This window comes from Nannobrachium achirus (genome assembly GCF_963921795.1).
Source record: "Nannobrachium achirus genome assembly, chromosome: 12".
Classification (NCBI taxonomy): domain Eukaryota; kingdom Metazoa; phylum Chordata; class Actinopteri; order Myctophiformes; family Myctophidae; genus Nannobrachium; species Nannobrachium achirus.
Window position 1 is genome coordinate 60,480,872 of NC_137832.1, and position 22,500 is coordinate 60,503,371.

The 22,500-nt window shown below is 42.5% G+C and overlaps 1 protein-coding gene and 1 pseudogene across 2 annotated transcripts in view; one reads left to right on the top strand and one right to left on the bottom strand.

The window, feature by feature from the left end:
- Positions 1 to 10,810, top strand: part of LOC308294952 (protein-lysine N-methyltransferase EEF2KMT-like) — a 38,070-nt pseudogene extending 27,260 nt beyond the window's left edge. Inside the window, exon 2 of the transcript in view lies at positions 10,091 to 10,810. The product of the transcript in view is annotated as a protein-lysine N-methyltransferase EEF2KMT-like (transcript). The remainder of the gene's footprint in view (positions 1 to 10,090) is intronic.
- ttc28 (tetratricopeptide repeat domain 28) overlaps positions 1 to 22,500 on the bottom strand; it is a gene marked incomplete at its 5' end in the record, with an annotated part of 518,726 nt that overhangs the window by 492,686 nt on the left and 3,540 nt on the right. Inside the window, one exon of the mRNA XM_080739232.1 lies at positions 19,226 to 19,525. Coding sequence (XP_080595358.1) covers positions 19,226 to 19,525 — 300 coding nt within the window. The remainder of the gene's footprint in view (positions 1 to 19,225; positions 19,526 to 22,500) is intronic.

Here is a 22,500-nt window from a genome sequence, read left to right on the forward strand (position 1 = left end):
GCAGGTTTAAATTGAATTCTGCAATGAACCTCTGTATTAACAGGATTTTTTTACAAGGCTCCCTCAATTGTATCACGATATATACGATACGTCTAAAAAGGCATATCGTGGAGACATTGTATCGTCTCAGCGATAATTATCACCATATCGCCCACCCCTAATTTAAGCCATGCGCACAAAAGCAGCCAGCCTGTATAGTGTGGCTTCGCCACATACCACATTATGATTTGTGCAACTTGGCTGCGTTCACTAACTGCACACATAGTAACTTACCATCGATGGCTAATGATTGGACGCGGAGGCCACAAAGTAAATAGAATCTTATTTTGTTCTTCCATACAACAGGAGTAAATATTTTCCACTGTGTATTTTCCACCAGAACCCATGACTGATGTAACCGTCATGTTACCCATTGCACTCAGTTTACACACACATTTGCACTCAAAGGACCACAATTGGAAATAAGCGCTCAGCTTTTTTTTTGTGTTTATGCTTTTGACAGCTTTTTTTGTGTTTGTCCTTTTGACAGATATAGCGTAATTTATGTACAGATACTTATGGTCTAAAAACGTGAATCAATCAATAAAAGCTACAATAGTCTCAACTACAAACACTTGCTTTAAAAAAGGAGAAGCTCTAAACCATTTTAAAGAATTACAGGATACTAGTCTAGTGTAGATTTGTATTGGGCGAGATACAGCACACAAATTAAACTCTTGCCTGCATGGCAAGAAAGACTACACTTAAAGGAGTAGTTCACCACTTTTCAACCTGTCTTCATATAATAGGTCCTCACTAATGTTCATGATAAAATATCACAATCTTTTTCTACTCAGTCCAAGTCTCCTAGGAGAGCTGTGGGAAGTTCAGAATCCATCGTCTTGTGACATCATCATTTTCCAAAAAAAAAAAAACATGTAATCAATATTTTTGAAAAAAATATTTAGATTTTTATTATCGCGAGAACAATGGCTTCCACTTTAAAATTGCAACTTTTCAGGAATAGAAAGCCTGCAGTTTCTATAAGCTGGATTGGCAATCGATGATGTCACAAGACGATGGGTTTCTGACCTGCCCACAGCCCTCTGAAAAAAAAAAGAAAAAAAAAAACTTTTTTTTTTTTTTTAAATATCTGTTTATTTCAAATTTTCAGTTTTTTTTTCTTAATTACAGGCATATCTATTATAGAAGAATGTTTACAAAATGTACATATACAAATACAAAATGTACAGATACAAATACAATCATCTTCTTCAAAAGGAACAGACAAAGACAACCATACAAGAATTATAATAATAAAAAAAAGCTATTTTTGAGTGAGGACCAATTATATGAACATAGGTTGAAAAGTGGTGGAGTGCCCCTTTAAGTTGGCAGAGTAAAACAAAATCTGTTGCAGAGGTGCAGCATGAAGGAAAACGACGGCCATTGGGGCCAAATCCACAAAAGAGGGGAAAAAAAGAACAATAATAATATAAATCTTTAGACAGAGAAACATCAAGGAGTGCTGTTCACTCATTGAGTGCCAGCGCCCTCTAGGGGCCATAGAATGCCAGCGCATCTCTCATAGGCGAGCGCTTTAGCTTCCAGGACCTCACCTTCCAGGACCTCACGTGCTCACGTTCATGCACGTCATGGAAATGTCCCGGATGATAATGCTAACAGAATGGCTATTCCCATTTTGTCATCTAAAAGATCATTTTTGGGCGATTTCGCCGCAAATAAACCTCGCGCCGCTTCCCTAAAGACACAATCCAGAGATACAAGCCTTCAATGATGTGGTCTTTCATTGGATTAGGCGGAGATTGGCGATTTCGTTCGCAAATAACGTCCGGCCGGGACGTTGCTAGCTTTCGGCTAGTAGCTAGAAAAATCAGGCCAGGCTTCAGAAGGCCTCTTATCATTTTATTCCATTTCATTAAATATCCCGGACTAGTTCGGGATAGGCACCCTGGAATACGTCGCGCCGCCTACAATGAACATTGGGTGAACATTGGGGGGGGTCTAAACTTTATTTTAAACCATTTTCAATGGAATAAATCGTCGGAGCATCTAGCGTCTCTCGTTGGTGAGCGCTGGGCGAGCCGGGACCACCCACGTTGCTCCAAGCAGCTCGGGGTAAGTAAAATAGCAAATAAAAAATTGTTTTTGATCCCGAATATCCCGAACTAGTTCGGGATAGGCACTGTATGAGTTAAGCAGCACAAGAGGTGGCCCCTGACAGCTCAATGGCGGAGGACATGTTTCCTAGCGTGACGGTAAAGAACGACGCGGCGGGTGAGGAGGAAGTGCTGCTGAAATCAAAACAGCAGATTCGTGTGTGGTCAAGTTCCGCTTTGCCTTAACAACCAGTCCTATAACCGTTTTAAATAACCCGGCCTGTTGCGTGCACACGCCACACACGCTAATGCTACCCGGCCAACGGGGTCCTTCCCAGAGAAGAGGGGGGAAAAAAAGACAGACCTTAAAAAACTGCCGCTCGCTCATTCTGCAGGTTTTTCCAGACAGATAATTTCAGGTTTTGTGCCCACTAGCGCCAACCCTCCGTCCGTCCCACTCTCCCTGACCTGTAATTACATGCCATTCATTTGATTTGTTCATTAGTTCAAGCTTCGGCTGGGCTGAAGCAAACAGGAACCCTCTTATTAGTGGTTCATGACTCTACTCTCTCCATTGGATCCTGGAGCCTGGGTGGAAAAAGAGGATGGGGGACCGAGGACGGGGAACGGGGGACGGGGGACGGGGGTTCGGTGGACGGGGGTTCGGTGGGTGGGTGGATGGGTGGGTTGCTGCCGATAGGAAGACCGTGTTAAACCAGTAAGACTCCCTAATCAGGAGATAAGCGACCGTCAGGTCGCATACACAAACTTTAGAAGGCAATCGTAGCCAATCCGGAGGGAATATGGGAAATGGGACAGATCCATGTTGATGACATGACTTTAGAGATACTGTGTACCGCTTTGCGTGATTTTAGGGCAAAATCTGTAGGAGCTGTGTCCAAAAATGTGTTTTGCAAAAATCGGCCTGATGGTGGCGCTAGAAGAGGGCCATGAGAGAAATCAGGGGTGGAGGTTGTGGGTTGCCATCCAAGGAGTGTGTGTGCAAAGTTTGGCATGGATAGGGGCAACGGTGCCAGAGATAAGAGTATGGCAAAAGTGTGACGTGATGTGTAACGGACTGACTGAGACTGAGACAGCCGGTGGAGCTTTTCATAGTAACTCACTCTGAACCTGGCTTTTGTATTTTGGAGCGTGTATTCAAAGAAAATAAGGCGAGACACTACAGGTGAATAGGGTAAAAAAAAATAACTAATAGCTACAACAATGAAACTTTTCCAGTTGATTACTTACATCAAGACTAAGAATTTTTGAATTACAAGTTTTCTGAAATTATATGTTTAGATATGCAAATGAGGCACTATATGCGCTAATAATGCCCAATTTGCATACTTTTCAGGTACATAAATCTGAAGATTGGATAATGCCAGGGTTCAAAACTATTGTTTCCCTTTCTTGACATATTAGAGACAAAACAAATTACAGAGGGGTTTAGATATCTCTTTTTATCACTCCATAAATCATACAATAGTGTCAACAGTCATAAAAAACACATTTTCGCCATGTTTTTAGTGATAAAATGTGATGTAAATCAGGCTATGAATGATATATCAACAAACCCCTCTGTAAATATCTTCAGGATATAGATAAGAATAAAACTGGAAGGTTTGGTGTATGTGGGTGCAACTGAAGTGGAGATTTATGTACCTAAGTATGAGGAAAAACACATTTTGGGAAACAGCCTTTAAAGATTGGACACACCCCCATCCTATACAAACCAATTGTAACTTCAAACTCCATTTTAATCATGTTAGATTCATCAAAAACACCTGTCCTCGGTTCTGGTGACTCATACTGTCCTCCTAATACGTGAGGGGACCATGTTTCTTTGATTCATCTTTTATTTATTTTTTATTGTCTATATATATCTATATTTTGTAAAATATGTATGAAAACAAATGCTGTTAACTCTGCACTTTCACGTATGAAATGAACATCTATATGTGTATTTTGAACGTAATTTTGCATTTGTTTGAAAGAAGGCATGTTTAGGAAGCAAAATAGTAAAAAATCACATTTTTTTACATTTTGATTTTTTTACATGTTTTCACCTGCCATGTCTCTCCTTAAAACAGGGCATGAGAGGTTAAAACACAGAGGGCACAAAATCAAGAAAAGAGCCAATTCACAGAAGCCTGGCGTCATATCATTTACTGAAACTGGTGCATTTATATAGTTAGTGCCTTTATCCAACACGCTTTAAAATGTGCATTAACATTCACCCATTCACACAACGAACGATGGCGGAAGTAACCATGCAAGGCACCAGCCTGCTATCAGCACAGAGCCTCTCACATGTTGGTATTTACTTGTAGTAAACACCACGTACGTACGGCCCCGTAAGCCTCGTGGGTCCACTAAATCTAAGTCTTTTCAGATTACTGGAAATGAAATTAAAAAAGGCAAACCTGACCTTCTGTCAAATAAGCTCTTTAATAAATTGACATCTGTGTGACGGCAAACCGAGCAGCGGTTTCTTCCTCCGTGTGTTCAACACCTAGTATGGCATGGTGTTTTTCAGATGATGATGAAGTAAAGCCAGCTTATTCCGTCCCACTAACACACACCATGTGTTGAATGTGTGTTCATAGCTCGTAACAAAAGCTAAATAAACACTGGACCCACAGAAGTGAAACTGCTACCAATTTTCTCGTCATACGACGTCGATCAAAGAGCTTATTTGCCAAAAAGGTCTGTTTTAATCTCAACTCTTGCCAAATACTCAGTCAATTATGTTGTGCTTTAGCAACTAGTATGTGTTTTTTCCCCGCCATCGCAAGGGAATGAAAGTCTCGCCTCATTCCATGTTCTATAGGCTCTACGCAATATTAAAGCAATCATAGTCATTAAAATATGGTACTGTACATACAAACAGTATGGTATGTGCAAGGGAAGAGGGGAGGGAGGTGTACTGTACAGTTAAAGACCTTTGTCTGTATGTTCAGACTGGCAACTAGCCTCGCAACAGCCAGAGTCTGGGAGTTCTCCATAGACGATGCATTATGCGATGACGTAGTTACTCACTTTGACTGATAGGTCCATTCAGTAGTCATCAGCGCATCAAAACATCGTCGGGAGAACATCAAATACGTCTTTTCCAGACAGAAATTCCAAAGGTGCAAACTGTTGTTCGTTTTTTTAAGTTATGAGATGCCGTTGATTTCAGATAAAACTTCGCTTAATGCAGCTTTTATTTGCGATTTGTGAACTCGCATCAGACATGGGGTCCGCCATGTTTGTTTACAAAATGCGAGAGCTGTAGCAGCCGCTCGACCAATCAGGAGTGGGAAATAGGAAATTGAGAACCTAAGTTCTCATAAAGAGACTCGATGGGAGGGACACCAGACCGAGAAAGGAAGCACATTGGTGATGACGTAACTCGGGATGGCTTGCGAGGCTAACTGGCAACCCAAATCAGATTTTTGTCTGAACAGCAAAGATTCTTTGAAACACATTACAAGGTGGTTTGAAATGCGATTCAAATCAGATATCTAAAGATGCGTCTCAGTCTGGACACTCGGACAACGAAGCCTGATCTATGCTTCGTTGTGCGACGGTGTCACTCAGCCGATAAACTACAAGAGTGTAGTTTGTCGGTGTTCCACCAGTTACGACTAGGCTTGGGATTCTATAGGATTTTAACGATTCCCTCTTAAGGGTCTGATTCCTTACCGGTTCTCTTCCAAATGGATCCTTGGAGAGTGCACACATGGAAACAAAAGGGTTCTATTTGTACACTAGAGTTATGGTGGTCCTTGAAGTAAAAACGTTTGAGAACCACTGATATTGTAATTATATAGCAGACGTGAATATCACAATACATGGTTGACGATACGATACATGGACGATATTGGTTCATTCATGGCGATACGATTCGATTCAATGATTTAAAATCCGATATAGTAACTATTTAGCCAAGACATTAAATCTGTGTGAAAAGTGTGGATAGTGCAGATTCTTATGGGAAACATGTATTATTATGGATATAAATAAGTAAACACAGTGATTATCTGGCAAATAAATGGACATTATATTTCAACACAAATGGACAAACCTGCACCTTGACATGAACACAGAGATTCCACATTTATCAATTGACCAGTGTAGCTATATGGAAAGGACAAGTAATTAAACCCCTCCTTTTCATTTTTAGGTAGGTAGTATCGATACAATCGATTATTTGAACTGCCGATTCGATGCGATACAAAGTCAAGCGATACGATTCGATCTTTTTTTTTATTAAAAACGATATTTCGGTGCAGTTACATATATTATGAGATTCTCCTCTACATTGAAATCTAATATTTATTAAAAAAATAAAACGTTTCTATCCACTATAATTATCTTAACAGGGAAAATACATACAGGTGGAAGTGAGTTGTGCTCAATTCTTCTGTCAAGTCAGTCATCAGACCAAACATGCAGATCATAAATATGCACCAAAGCGGGTGCGGAAAATCATAAACATCATAAATAGTTAAAAACATTACGTAAAACAGTCATACACCCCCACATAACTACAGTAAGCTGGAGCAACAAGTTTCTCCAAGCTTCTGTTTCTGTCAACACTCTTATTATTATGACACTCTTTGACAGTTTCAAAACCGAGTGGGACTCACAGTAGTTCAAACTATGTACTGTTGTGTTCCAAGCTATTTTTTCCTCCAGATGTACTCAGTGTGAGCTGCTTTACAGACAGACCCACCGTCTCAGGAAACCTAGAGCTGCACAGGGCAAAGACAGGAAATGATGTCGCAGTCTGGCCAGGGCAGCTCTTATCCAGACTACTGTTTGTGCAGTTGGAAGAATGAATGCACTTGACACTTACTCGGTGGGCGAGATGACTATTTCAGTTTTTTTTTAGCAGGCCCCTCGATTACAAACACAACACACAGAGAGTCCCTTTGCCACTGAGAATAGTTCTACTGTACATTAAATGCATAATGTAAAAGCATAATATCGTCGTTGTCGGGCGGAAAACCTCGTATCTCCAAGTTTAAAATGTGTACGTTCTTTCCCAAAGTAAAGCCCTGCGTCGTCATCATACAAGGCCGTCGCACAAAAGTAGTGAAAACAGCAGATCTACAAGTGCTTGTAGATCGGCTGTTTTCACTAGTTTAAATCATTTCTAAATGATAATGCAAAACGAACGGTTTTCACCCGACAATGACGATATACAATCCCATACTGCCAATATTTGAAAATAGTATGGTCTTTGCTCTTATAAGATCTTGTGCAGCATGCTGAGCTAGTAGAACATTGTTAATCTCGTTACGTTTCATTCTTTGGCCCATGTTAACGGCGTGTCACAGTAATAGAACCAGTCACTCCCCTGTGAGAGATAAATATTACAGACGGGGGGAGAAGAAAGTCGAGCAGAAAGGCTCAAGGGCTATAAAGCTATAAATGTATATACTTCATTGTACGACAGTGTCGCACGCTGGAAATAGCCAGATCTACAAGCGTGCGACACGTCACGTGACACATTGTGAATTTGCAGATCTGACCATTTTGGGGGGCGTTCAACACCAGCAGCACAGAACGAACGGCGCTTAAATTAATGGTAATTGTAACAACTCTCCACATGACATCCAGAGTCAGGCTCTTTCTTCTTCACACACACTGAGATCAGATGAGTGCTGGTTTTAACAGACTGTCAGACCGCACCGGGGGGAGCATTATATAATGTCGTTGTCGGGTGGAAACCTCGTCCAAAACCGTTCGTTTTTGTATTTATCACTTTAAAAATGATTTAAACTATAGTGAAAATAGCCGATCTACAAGCACACAACGCCTCGCGGTGCGAGGCGTTGTGTGCTGGTAGATCTGCTATTTTCACTAGTTTTGTGCAACAGTCTCTAGTGATGAAGCAGGGCTTTAGTTTGCGAAAAAACATACAAATGTGAAACTTGGAGAGACAAGGTTTCTGCCCGACAGTGACGATAACCTGCTGGTGCTCTATCTGTTAGAAACCTTTTCATGTCAAGGACCCCCAAATTGAGATGCATTTGGCCAAAGACCCTTATCTGAAAAGGTTTTGTGACCCTCTTAAGAGAAGATTTGTTATAAAATTCAGAAATAGCAGATGCATTTATAAGCTCGCAGCACGGCACTAAGTGACACGCTGTGAGCTCGTAGATCTTCTCATTTACACACATTTATCGATAGACCAAGAGTAGTGATATGGAATGGAAAGGTAATTAGACCCCTCTTTTTCATTTTCCTTCTAAATACAAGGCACAAATACTTAAGTTTCCATACAATCGATTATTTGCATTGCAAAACGATTTGATACCGATTATCTGCATTGTAAAACGATACCAATACGATAAAAGGCCAAACAGTACGATATTTGGCTTTTGCATATCCATATAGTAGATCATTGACAATTGAAATCGATTTTTCGATTCAGTTAGTACTATATCGTTACACCCCTATTAACTACATTTGCTGGGGACCCCCTGGAACCCCCTCCCCCCAATGACCCCTGGGGGTCCCCGGACCCCACTTTGATCACTAATATGATTACTGTCAGTTTGGTGTCTGAATTTGAGGAAAGTATTATAGTATAATAGAATAACGACTCAAACACCGGGCACAAAGCTATTTCTGTTAATTCCGTTTTATGGCTATTTGGGCCATATCCTTGGCATGGAAAGGTTTGGGAACCCCTGTCCTCCTAACATACAAAAAGCAGCCTGACACAGAAGGGCAGACAATGGGGTTTGTAAACAACATTACCAATTCATTTCAGCCGTGTAGGGGCAGGCGGGCAGCAACAGGCCGCGTCGTCACAAAAGCTGGCAGTTCGTCAGAGTGTCAGAAAACCCTCCTCACACAATTACTGGATATGCTGCTGTAATTAAAGCTCCCTTCCAGACCCTTGAACATGGTGACCTTTACCAACGCAAACAGTCATTGTCTCGGGTGAGCCTGAGGCCTCTCCGTAGGGATATAAAAAGAGGCAATTTTTCTGCCTATTTAGCATCCGGTGAAAAAGAAAGAAAAAAACATGGACTGTAATGAGATGCACACTAGTAGCGTGCCGTATGTGCAAGAGATATGGGGATTGGGGACATGCACGCAACCTCGAGGTCATCACCAGACATGACGTTTGATGGATTCATATAAAGAATCAATATCTCTGCCAAGATGAGGTACGTTAAACAATAATGCATTCTTCTGAAGAACTGGAACCAGCAAACCAACATTTAACTTGTACATTAAAGGGACTACACAGTGAATTTTCATTGTTCAAATTTTTATGTATTTTTTTTCCCACCAGCACTATCTATCCTCAAAAAGTCCTATTTCTGACCATTGTGTCTTTCTCAGTTTTTATGGGCAGATCTATGTAAGCAGGTCTCAGAACAGGCTGTCTGATTTTAGGTCCCTACTGCTACTGCTGTGCTGAGTGGGTGTTGGGGAGGGGTGGGCAGGCCTGAGAAGGAGGCAGGAGGAGCTGGGAGAGGGTTGGAGAGGGGTGGGCACTGCAGGCCTGCTGAGCAGGAGGTGGGGAGGAGTGTGGGGCCAAAACTGGCTCAATAGCGCAGTCCTCCCATTCAGGACAAGGTGGTACTGCAGCTGAAAATGCTCTGAAAGCCAGGCACAAATGACAGGGGCCCTGTATTCAGGAGTGGTAATTTAGCCTCAAACCTTTTGAAAAACGTTTTTGGGACACAAACAATGTTATATCAATTATTTTTAAATGCATGGTGTAGAACCTTTAAAAAATAAACATAAAAAGAAACAGGACATAAGCTCCTGACCTATGGGCCATGGGAAACAATCGCTACTTACAGTACACCTGTAAACCTGTGATGAGACAATAACATTGAATCTGAATCTGAAACAGGGAGGACGTTCTGCGTGGCTTTCTTAGCAATGAGCCAAACGTTTAGCCACATTTCCATGGACTTTCCTCCACAGAGATAAGAGATCGAAAGGGACAAATCGCCCCGGATTGATTTCAGACATCCTGAAGCAGACGTGTCTGCACCCTCTGTACAAGAAACCCCCTCCGGCAGTCAGCAGGTACAGGAGAAAGTTTCTCACCGAGCTCAATCATCAGAAGGGCAGGCACGAGGCCACAGAGTCGGAGCCGTCGGATGAGCTGTGCGAGGCTTTAGGAGAAGTTCTGGGGACAGAGGAGGGAACAGAGTGCTACAAGAGTTACATATTGCCGTGCGGAGACGCCATAAGCCCTCGAGAGAGCATGTGCGTCATCTCGTGGGAGGCCGCTCTCCACCTGGCGGAGTGGGCCATGGACAACCAGCAGCTCTTCAGCGCCGGGTGCGGTCCCACCAGGTACGTGTTCAGTGACTGTCACCTCAGCGTGCTGCAGAGGCTGAGGGACAACGTCCAGCTCAGCGGCCTGGCGTCTCCCACGCGTCTGCGTGGAGCAGCTGGAATGGGCAACGGCGACGGATAAGCGACTGAGAGACATCGACGCCAACGCAGTCATCGCTGCAGACCTGGTGTAAGACCCTGACGTCATGGATTGTCTGGTGAAGCTGCTGTCCAAGGTTCTGCGATGCTCGTCTCGTGCAGGAAACACCCCCGATGTCCTCGTAACCTCCACCGTACGAAACCCAAACACACAGAGCAGCTTCAAGTGTCAGCTTGAAAACATGGGAATTCGCTACGATATCCTGACAAGCCTGGTCAGCCGCGTCCTTCCTAATGACAGATAGGCTGCTATAGAGATGATTAAACTTCACATAATACCCCTCCTTTGATGTTGAGAGTGAGACAGAATAAAACATTTATTTACACAAAATGTGCACACTGACTGAAGTCATGTCTCAAAAGTAATTTACTATTATTTGTCACATAATCACATTATACAATAATCCTCACAATATTGATATCGAGTCAATTTGATTGCCCTAATTGCTTTTGGTGGCGCGGACTCATATAACAAGAGTAACCATTCTTGACTCATCAGCCTTCGGGACTTCTAAAGGAAGTCTGGGAATTTTGTTAGAATGTAGTAGGAGCTAAAGTCCCTTTTTATCTAATTTCAGATATCTCAATAGTTAAACATTGAGAGAAACCTCAAAGCTCTTGCTAAATTAAACCCAAATACCAAACTTTACCTGTCACTACTATACTGTAATTCACACAAATGTGCTACTCCTCTGACACTGGTCACCCCGATTAAAGTTACATGGTAAAACACAAAAATGGTGTATTTAATATAGTGCTTTTATCCAAGGGGCTTTACAATGATTGTGCATTACATTCACCCATTCACACACACATTCATACACTGATGATGGCGGAGGAAACCATGCAAGGCACCAACCTGCTCAACAGGAGCAGTTAAGGGTTCAACATCTTGCTCAACAATTGAACCTTCCGGATCCCAAGGGGCCACTGTACCTCTGCTCAAGAGCCACTGCCACCACAAACAAAACGGACACAGACAGATAGGCGCTACAAATATGAGATCATTATGAGCATATTGAGCTACCCAGAGAAATGAGAAAATCTGAGGCGGTTTCACACCAAACCTTACAAACACAACCAACAGGGCATGGATTCAATAGAAATCGTCTGTTAAATTACCAGTGAAAGTGTAAAAAATGGACCCATACCATCATCATCATAGCCTGTGATTATTAAGTATGCAAATGGCAAGCGGATGGCTCCACTGCCCCCCCCCCAGTCCCCCAGGAGCCCTCATGTCAGTGCTCTATCAAGAGAAGGGGGAGTGGTGGCAGAAGGGGCTGCTGTTTGTTTAACATCATGTCAGTGGTACGATGCTGTGGGGAGAAAAGAGGGAGCAGACGGAGAAGTATGGCGTCGTTGTCGGGTGGAAAACCTTGCATGTCCAAAACCGTTGGTTTTGCATTTATCATTTTAAAAATGATTTAAAGTAGTGAAAACAGCCGATCTACAAGCACACAACGCCTTGCACCGCGAGGCGTTGTGTGCTTGTAGATCTGCTGTTTTCACTACTATTGTGAGACGACCTTGTATGATGAAGCAGGGCTTTACTTTGCGAAAGAACGTACAAATTTGAAACTTGGAGATACGAGGTTTCCACCCGACAACGACGATGGTTAGGAATTCCCTCTAGAAAAGTGGACTCGCCTCAATAGCTCCAAAAGCATTGGAACATTGGACAGAGCGTCACAAAATGATATTATACCAATTGTTCTGTGCTTTTGATGTAAACACGGGGGCCCCGTGTGCGTTTATCCATCATCAAAGCATGTGAACAGAGGTTCAAAAGCTCGACGGTATTCCTTTTCTGCAAAGAATGCAACGTGCGTAGGCAAAGGAAATGGGAGAATCCATCACGCTTTTCTTTCTGTTGCCCCATACACTATACGTATGCGCAAAATGCAAAGAGACATACTTAAGTATGTGCCTCTCGTCTTGAGAACGGCACCCCGTTTTGTTCTCGTTTAATCTTTTTTGCATTCGGTGAGAGGGCGAGTTACAAAGGGCCTAAAGCTGTCTTGGGTCATTAAGCCACATTTTCTCTTCTTTTAGAAAAAGACAGAGAGAGAGAGAGAGAGAGAGAGAGAGAGAGAGAGAGAGAGAGAGAGAGAGAGAGAGAGATTGGAGATTTTCTGGCACTTCCCGCGACAGGGGGGGGGGGGGGGGGGGGGGAGGCTGACAGATTAGACAGAGGTTCCTCTCGGCGAGCTTGGCTACGGGCTTCCAGAGGGTGGGCTGCTCGCTGCTCGCTGGTGCGTGGGGGCAGCACAACCCCAGCCTGTCATCGTTTGACGGGCCTATCCGGAGGTGCGGTCACAGGCAGGCATGATTGATGATAAATATGTACTCACACAGGATCTAAATGCCAGCACACTCTTGTGATTTAATCCCCTCCTTTCCCTCATCAAACATTGCAGCCGCAGCGGATCGACTTTGTACGTCGGGGCTGCGAAAACCCAGACCCCGCTTCTTTCCCTCGAGGCGAACGCCATAAGGCTGTCACGACTGCCGATGTAATGTCACAACACAACAGAGGAGAGGGAATGTGCGATGTTCTTTGATTACACACAACGGCTTGTGTAGTGTAGATGCACCGTGCTGAACCGCACACTATTCTTCAGCAAAAACTCAAGGTGAGGTAGTGTCACATTTCTTTTTAATAAAAAAAAACAATCTGACATTTTTCTGCTTTATTTAGACAGGATAGCAATGGCAGAGAAAGGGGGAAGAATATTCAACACAGGTTTCCAGTCAGACTCAACCTGCTGGGGATGCTGTGATCACATGTATGCCACCATGGTCAACAACACACCCACCCCAACACCAGCACGTAATGCAACAGAGTTTTAAAGCTTAAAGGAGTAGTTCACCCCCAAAATGACTTTTTTTCTATTGATTACTCATGCCATGGAGACTAGAGTTCAATAATATTTTTTGGTTTTTGTCACATTCCTAAGACAAAAATTTTATTCGAGTAAATTTACCCCCATTGATTCTGGATGGTGACCCGTTTCAAAACGGGTCACCATCCGGAATCAATGGGGGTAAATTTATTGTTATCACATTTTTGTCTTAGGAATGCGACAAAAACCAAAAAATATTATTGAACTCTAGTCTCCATGGCATGAGTAATCAATAGAAAAAAAGGCATTTTGGGGGTGAACTACTCCTTTAACATGCACATATTCTCTCATACAGGAGACAAGAAATACGTTGACTTTTCCTTTAGCAATCAAATGCTAATATGCATTAAATCCATGGCAGTTGCGTTGATGTGTCTTGGCATATACAGGTATGGCGTGCATTTACCATTACAACTGGAAATTGAATTTGTTGTAAGATTTCTCTGAACAGACAGAAAGCTGTATGTACTAGTCTTCTATCCTCCAGCGTCTGACTGAGAATAGAGACATTACAGCAGTGGCTGTTTGACAAGATTGCCCCCTAGTGGTAATTCATGGAATATATATATATATGTATTTCCCTTTTCTTTTCATTTTAACCACTTAAAACCTATAGGCTAGCGTCCCCAGTACTCCCCGTTGTACTCATGTCATAATAGGCAAACACCCATGAAAACAAGTGAACATCTGGTGATCTACAAGCTCACAACGCGGTGCGACACGAAGCGTGGTGAGCTTGTTGATCAGCTATTTTCTGTAAAGAGATTTGGTGTAGAGGGGGGGGGGGGGGGGGGGAAGGAGAGCACAGTATAAAGTATAAACCCCCGAGGGACCTCTGGACAAATTATTCCCCTGATGCCGGGTCAATTATATCGATATATTAATAAATAATGACAATTAAATTAGATATGTAATAGAATATCTGGGCTACGCATTAACATTGAGTATTTGAATGCTAATTTTCATCATGAAAGGCAGGCACTGAATCCAAAGAATAAGATGGGGTCTAGATTAAACCAACCGTCCGCCCTATCAGACCACAAAGAGTTCATTGTGCTTGGGTAGCATATCAAAAGGAAAGAAGGGGAGTGATTTTGGCAGTGACTTCAATTATAGCTTTGGCCCTCCTTGCCTTGGTTTCTGCCTGGAATCTCTCCAATATCGAACGTTAACAGTGACTTTAATAGGTTATATCAGTATTCCAATGCTACAGGGACGGAGAAATGACTCGGAGTGGAGAATGTGGTTTAGGAGAATGGATTACATCCTCACGGTTAGATCCTTGTCAATTAAAAAAAGACATCTAAATTGGGATTGGGACATTGTCTGGAGAAGAGAGACACGCAAACTGCAGAATATCTTCAACAGCAAAGGCATGAGCCACTTCTATGCATCTGATTTTACCCATTAAAACCGGGAAAAAGCACCCAAAATAGCAGATATACGAGCTCACAGCGTGTCACTTTGTGCCGTGCCGTGAGCTTGTACATCTGCTGTTTTGAGTGTGAGAACTACTGATTTAGAAGGCATTTGTGGAGATGGCCTCAGGTCTTAATGGGTTAACACAGGGGTCTTCAACAGGGGGTCCGGGACCCCTAGGGGGTCCTCAGAGTTTCTACAGGGGGTCCTCCAAGTCTTTGTGTGATAGAAACCTTTTTTCTCATTTTTACAGTATATTAACGACTTGAACCCTAGCGTCCATATTCTGAGAACTTTAGCCAAAAATAGCAGATCTACAAGCTCACAAAGCCTCGTGCTGCGAGGCGTTGTGAGCTTGTAGATCAGCTATTTTTGGTTTGGTGTATAGGGGAAAAAGAGCCGACTAAGTACAGAGTGAATTAAGTATTGATGGTTCAAGTTAAGTGGTAAAATATCGGACAAAACACAAATTGACATGAATTCAAAATACACAGATGATTGTGCTGTCAAACAATGAAACTATATGGAATCTATGAACAGATTGTGGGGGTCCCTGCTTCAACAAATACACAATTCTTACTTGGGCCTATGTCTTCCTATGGGCCTATAGAGCAATTCGATTAAGGTATATATAATAAGGTCAATGCTTTGCAATATAAAGTGACTTTGATGTCAAGGAGTCAATACAATGAAACCATTTCACCGTGGAGAAAACCTACCTGAATCTCCATGGACACACACACACACACACACACACACACACACACACACACACACACACACACACACACACACACACACACACACACACACACACACACACACACACACACACACACACACACACACACAAAAGATCAAAGAAAGAGGTGGCCTTTGATCCATCATTGGCAATGACAGACGAGAGATTACCATCAATCTCTCTCTTCCTTCTTGCACTCCCTAACACACACACACACACACACACACACACACACACACACACATGCATGTGTCTTGATCCTAACACACACACATGCATGTGTCTTGATACATCACGGAATCAATGCTGTGCCAACCCTCAGAGGAACGGCTCTCTCCCTCATGATCCGTGTGTTTGACTAATGTGAAATCTATGCTAGGTTAGTCCATGTGCCCCCAAGTGCACTGGTGGAAAAAAGTACTACGTTCCTTTCTACGCAAGTAAAAGTATCAATACGGCATTGTAGAAATACTCTATACTCTGTTAGGGTGCCCTCACACCAATGTACCTATGAGAGTGGAATCCGCGTTCCGCCAATGCATTTCAATGAGAGTGAAGCGGTTTCATGCCAGCAGAGGATTTCGGCAAAAAACGCTCCCTTCTCATTGAAATGCATTGGCGGAACGCAGATTCCACTCTCATTGGTATTTTGGTGTGAGGGCCCTCACACCAAGTAAAAGTACAAAAGCATTGTTCTCAAAATGTACTTAAAGTACCAAAAGTAGAACATACTCATTAGTACTCAAGTTACTCAAATGGCAGAAATGTATATAGGGCTGAAGTGGGTAATATACACTATGTTTTGTAAATTATAATCAAAATCTACAAAGTAACTACCGGTAGTAACTTAAGTTTTCAAATAATTGCAGTTAACTAAAAAGTACAATATTTGCCTCTGAGATGTAGTGGAGTAGAAGTATAGAAAATGGGAAATACTCCAGTACAGTAAAAAAAAAAAGAAAAAAGTACCTCAACATTGTACATACGCACAGTACTTGAGTAAATGTACTTAGTTACTTTACAACACTGCCCAACTGACCAAACACAAGACCTTCACCAGGCACTGCAAACAAGTCCTCTACAAACCACCAAGGGTATAGCTAGGGATGGGATGATATGAAAATGTAACATCACGATTATTGTGACCAAAGAAATCGTGATTTACGATATTATCGCTATAATCTAAATATCCCCAACATCCATTATCCTGGGGCGGAACATTTGCCAAAAAATAGCAGATCTACAAGCGGCGCACAACGCGTGCTACACGTTGTGAGCTTGTAGTTCGGCTATTTTTTGGCAAAGAGATTCGGTAGAGAGTGAAAGAAAAGTATGTATATTATAAGTATGTTTTACGAATAGAGGGTTTAAATGGTACCGGATATGCAGCTCGGCAAATAAAAGGTGAATTGATCCCAGTGCATGACGGAAATTAAATCTTTATCACGATAAATGATAATATCGCTTATCGTCCCACCCCTAGGTATAGCTCAGCTCACCCATGTAAATACAATAATTGTCATCCACGGCACCACTGAATTTATATTGTTACTTTACAGCACCATACATTTTTGTCATGTACGCAAATAAGTAAATCTTTCCCCCTACGATCTACAGTATCTCATAGGCTAAACTTGAGAGAATAATCAGTTTCCATTTAGGACAGATTTAATTAGATTATACAGATTATACTTGACGTTTAACCACTTGAACCCCAGCATCCCTATTCTGGCTGGAACATTAGCCAAAAATAGCAGATCTACAAGCTCACAGCGTGTAGAAATGTGACACGTTGAGTAGCTGTAGATCAGCTATTAGATCAGCAAAGAGATTTGGTCTAGATGTTAAAAGAACACACCAGTAGTACAGTTTTACTATGTATAGGGGGTTTACAAGTGGTTAAACTCAAGTCATAATGATAAATTCCCAAACAATTATTAACGTATTCTGCGGCACCCCTGGACTTGTTGTGTCGCGGCACCCTACGGTTCCACGGCACACACTTTGAGAAACCCTGGTACAGATGATGTATGGAATGCCAACTCCAGAGGTTATGCCAGGGAAATTGAGAAGGAGAGCATATCATTATGTTCCAAAATGAATCAATTTGTTCCCAAATGAGATACCCGCCATTTGGAGAGGGGATGGGGGACTGACAGCTCCTCTTACTGAATAATTGCAGAGCGCAAAATGTGAAAGCAATTATGGTACATTTAGAAAAAAGGATGGTAGATAAGTTCCTTGACTGACACAATTCTAACAGTGGTGGAGCCTCTATATTTTAGAGGTACTGAATAAACAGGTGATGATATTTTCCAAGTTGTTTGAAAAAATGAGTTCTAAATCAAATTCAAACTAAGTTTTGTTCTAGGTGCTGAAAGTTAGGACAAGCTCTTCCAAATCATAATTCTCATTTCCTGGCACTGGATTTATACTGCAGTGACAGGGTTAAAAACATCATAATTTTGTATTATTATAATCATTGTGAATTAAAATAACAACAACATTGGAGCTGTAAAGATACAGATACAGATACCTTCCTTCCATAGTCACATTATTGCCTTTCTGCCTGCATAGGTCTACAATGTTCGATGCATACAATAGGGCTGGGCAGTATACAGATTTTTATATCGATATCCTGATATGAGAGTAGATATTATCTGAGAATTGGGAATTCATAATATAATGATTATGGCATAAGCGTTCAGTTGCCTGGAGGCATACACATTAAAGTGTATTACCCCCTCAGGCAGGGAACACATTTTTGTGTGTCATTTTTTCGAATTTTTTCTATGAAAGCCAAAGGTGTAAGCTATCAAATAGTTTTGGATTTTTTTTTTTTCAACTGCTACAGAGGCTGAGTAATACGTTTCCAGAAAAACAGTGAGTCATTTTCAAATCGGACTTAGGCCTAAATGGGTTAAAAAGGAACATCTGGGGTGCAGTATAGTGACTGGGAATAAGATGTTTTGTTCCCAAAAGCTGGATATATTTCAAACTCAGCATAAACAACCAGAAGGAGGCGGAACAAGGCGGAAGGAGCCAGCTGGTTGGCTGACAATAGATCAATTATTGTTACAACATTGATATGTTGTATTGGTTACAACATTGATATGTTGTATTGGTTACAACATTGATATGGGCCTTTCTGTGTGGAGTTTGCATGTTCTCCCCGTGTCTCCTAGGGTAGACACCCTCACAAAAACGTGCAGTAATCCTGGTCTCTATAATGCCTCCCCCTGGCCCCTGGCCAGCCTGATGGGGGGGGGGGGGGGGGGGGGGGGTAAACTCTTTGGAATAATGGGTTCCAACCGGGATAGCTCCCCCCTGTCAGGTGATAAGAAGCGGCCTGCTCAGTCCTCAAGCACTGAAGGAAGCATGAGCTCAGTTCGGGGTCCTTCCCAGGTTGGCAGAGGGAGAGCAGAGCCCAGGATTACAGCTTATAGGCAATTGGCACCGGGTGAAAAATGGGTTACAAAATTGTGGGATAAAAATGTAAAGCCAAAAAAAAAAAAGCATTGACATCACTGTATTTGGCCCAAAGATATCATGATAATGTTTCATACGATAGTCGTTGACGCGGTCTTTCTTACCTTAGGCCACTTGGGGTTAAGTTGACAGGCCTTCTCGGCATCGTCCAGAGCCGCCTGGTGTTGTCCTAATTTGAGAAGGGCCGCCGAACGGTTGCTGTAGAGGATGCAGTTCTGCGGGTCGGCCCGCAGGGCGTCGCTGTACAAACGGACGGCGGCCTGAAAGTCCCCGCGTTGACACGCCTCGTTGCTCTGCTGTACCTTCTCCATGAACTCTGCTTTGCTGAGGCCACATCTGATCGCTTCCTCGCCGACCACGCGGCGGACCGGTCTGCCCGATGTCCGAGAACCAAAGATCGAAAGCTGCCGAAATGGAACGGAAAAGTGTAGCAGATTGGCAAATTAATTGGAATTGTAATATAAAATATAAGAAATGTACAGTATTGGTTGAACGTGAAAAATGTCTAGTCAGCGGGATATGACCTCCTGAATAGTGGCCTTGTGGTTAGAGTGGCCGCCCTGAGATTGAGGGTAGAGTAGTACCGTAATTGCCGGACTATAAGCCGTGGCTTTTTTTATAGAGAGATTTTTTTAGAGATTTTTACAGCTAACGGCCACCAGGGGCGCTATAGCGGGAAGCAGGAAGGACACCTGCGGCTTATAGTCAGGTGTGGCTTATGTATATGTAAACATTTGTTTTTTGTTCTACATTTAGCTGGTGCGGCTTATATTCAGGTGCGGCTTATAGTCCAGCAATTACGGTAGTAGCATCATATCCATAGGGTGTACTTGTAAAACAAGCTGCCTTATGCTACAGAAACAGGAGATAGGCTCAATTGGCTCAATTGTTCTGACCTATCGGCCACATGGCTCAGGAACGGTTAGTTCCCACCCAAGGCTACAAAGTGGTACAGGACTAACTCCCTTAAAGTGCCAGTTCACCTCTGGGACAAACAGATCTTATTTTATTGTTGTTTGGGACAAGATCAACACAATATGGTTGTCCCAGAGGTGAACTGGCCCTTTAATAGCTACCTTGAATGTGCCCTCGAGCAACGCCACCGTTATTCTACGGTTTCTGCTTTGTGACCAAGAGTAGTACTGACTGACTACAGTTATAATGTACACTGGTCAGCTCTCAAAGTGCGGATTTGTGCTACCATGGGAATGTGAAGCAAATTACAGATGGAAAGAAGAAACGTGTGAAAATGAAAGAAGAAATATCAGACTGAATAAAATCCCTGTAATATGATGTTCTTAAGTAGGATTATCATGATTCAGCCACGGCACGCTATGATTCTGCAATAATCGAAAATGTGTTGCAGATTAGCCTGAGGTTATTTGACTCAGCAAACATTTAATGAGCAAAACAAGTGTGAAAAGGGAATTCTTTGTGGGCTCATCAAGATAAACCAATAGCAACTACTTGTGCCTCATACTAGACCGTCATTTTGAAAGTGAAGCAAACAAACCTGTGTTTTTTATATTCTGCAACAGGAACTACACTTAAATTAGGGATTATCCAAGATGTTTACGTGATTCAAAATGGTCCTGTGTGACATAGCATACGTTCAATGACAAGCTAATCATATTAACTTGCAATAGAGTTCATCCAGGCCTGAGGAGAGATATAATAGGCAATTTAAGCAGCCCGTTTCTACAACCGCGGCGTGAGGCGGGGTGAGATCTCGCGTTTGCGAACGCCCATCATTTCGACAACCGAGCGTCGGGAGGGTTAGCGACTCACCCCACCGAGGTTAGGGTAAGGGTGTTAAAAAGATGACACATAGAAACAGCGAAAAGCTACGACTGCTATGACGTAATCACCGTAGCAGTCAAAATCGTTAAGCAAACAGCCGTCGGCGACGGGGGCCCACCCCTTTTACTGAACTCTTTGGTTCCCATGGCGACGCGACTACGCAGCAGGCGTTGTAGCCACAACGTGGAAAGGGAGATTCTGGCGTTGTAGAGACGGCTGCGACGGCGGCAGGTTTATCTGTCGAGCACTGATCATTTCCGGTTACCGTTGTCATCTGCCGTAGCCGTCCATAGCTTAAATTGCCTACTGTATATGGCAGTGCTACATCTTTGGCTTATCTTTTCATCATAAGCCAAGTCTACTCTTACACACCTTACTCAAAGAAAATGCACTTTTCATAACATTTTGTTTTCTACAGAGGACAACGGACTATTATAGTACTTGAGTATCTAAAGCACAAGGAACCTCTGAGAGGGTTCAGCATTCTGATAACAGTTCTCCTCGTCTAGCTAACAACACCTCCTTTGGCACAAGACAAATTGTAGCAGAGGTACTTTATCTACAATTCTGCACCATCGCATTCCACCTTTGTGGAATGCGATAAGGGCAGAATAATCCCTCCCAGGCCTAACCCTTTATACAGTACCTGGAGGCCACTAACCATAACCATATCCCTAACCAATCTCCACATCACTGACTGAGTAAAATCAGTTATCACCCACATTAATCAAAGTAGCTTCACTGGCTGAGGTATTCTCATACAGCGGCAGGCAGAATAGAAGTACCATCAGAGATCTAACTTTGTTGTGTTCTTTTTTTTTTTTTTTTCGAGTGCGATCTGCACTGTATCTCTGTACAGGGAATCCTTTGCCAGGTATTACTGAATGAAAACAATCTCGAGAAGCACATTCGTGGGGGTATAGCTTCCATAATACCTCCTTCACACCACACCTCCTCAGTCAGACTGAATTCTGGGATAGGGCACGCTTGGTAATTACTTCCAGAGGCTGAGAGGGTGAAAGAGGCAGACATGAAGGCTTTTGGTATAAAAGGCAGAGTCAACGTCAAGCTGAGGTACTACTGTACTCTACTGTACTGTACTGTAACCACTGCAACATTTCATGTTCTTGTGTTGCACTATTCAATTGTGAGCCAGTAATCTAGTTCCAAAGTCGCAAATAGTAACTATGATACTTTGTTAAGTAGCCTAGATTTTTAAAGATTGGAGTAACAGTATCTACAGCAGGGGTTTTCAAAGTGGGTGATGCCCTGGGGTGCCGTGACGGCAGTCCAGGGGTGCCGCGAGATAATTTGATAATATTTGGAATTTATTTGGAGACTTGAAAAAAAATGTATTATCATTTTAAACTTGAAGTACAAAGTTATTTTCGGTCAGTGCTAACCAAAATGGCTATTATTTCAACGTTTTCTTGCAACATAATCACTAAAATATCGTCACTGTCGGGCAGAAACCTCGTATCTCCAAGTTTCAAATGTGTACGTCTTTTGGTAAAGCAAAGCCCTGCTTCATCATACAAGACTGTCGCACAAAACTAGTGAAAACAGCCGATCTACAAGC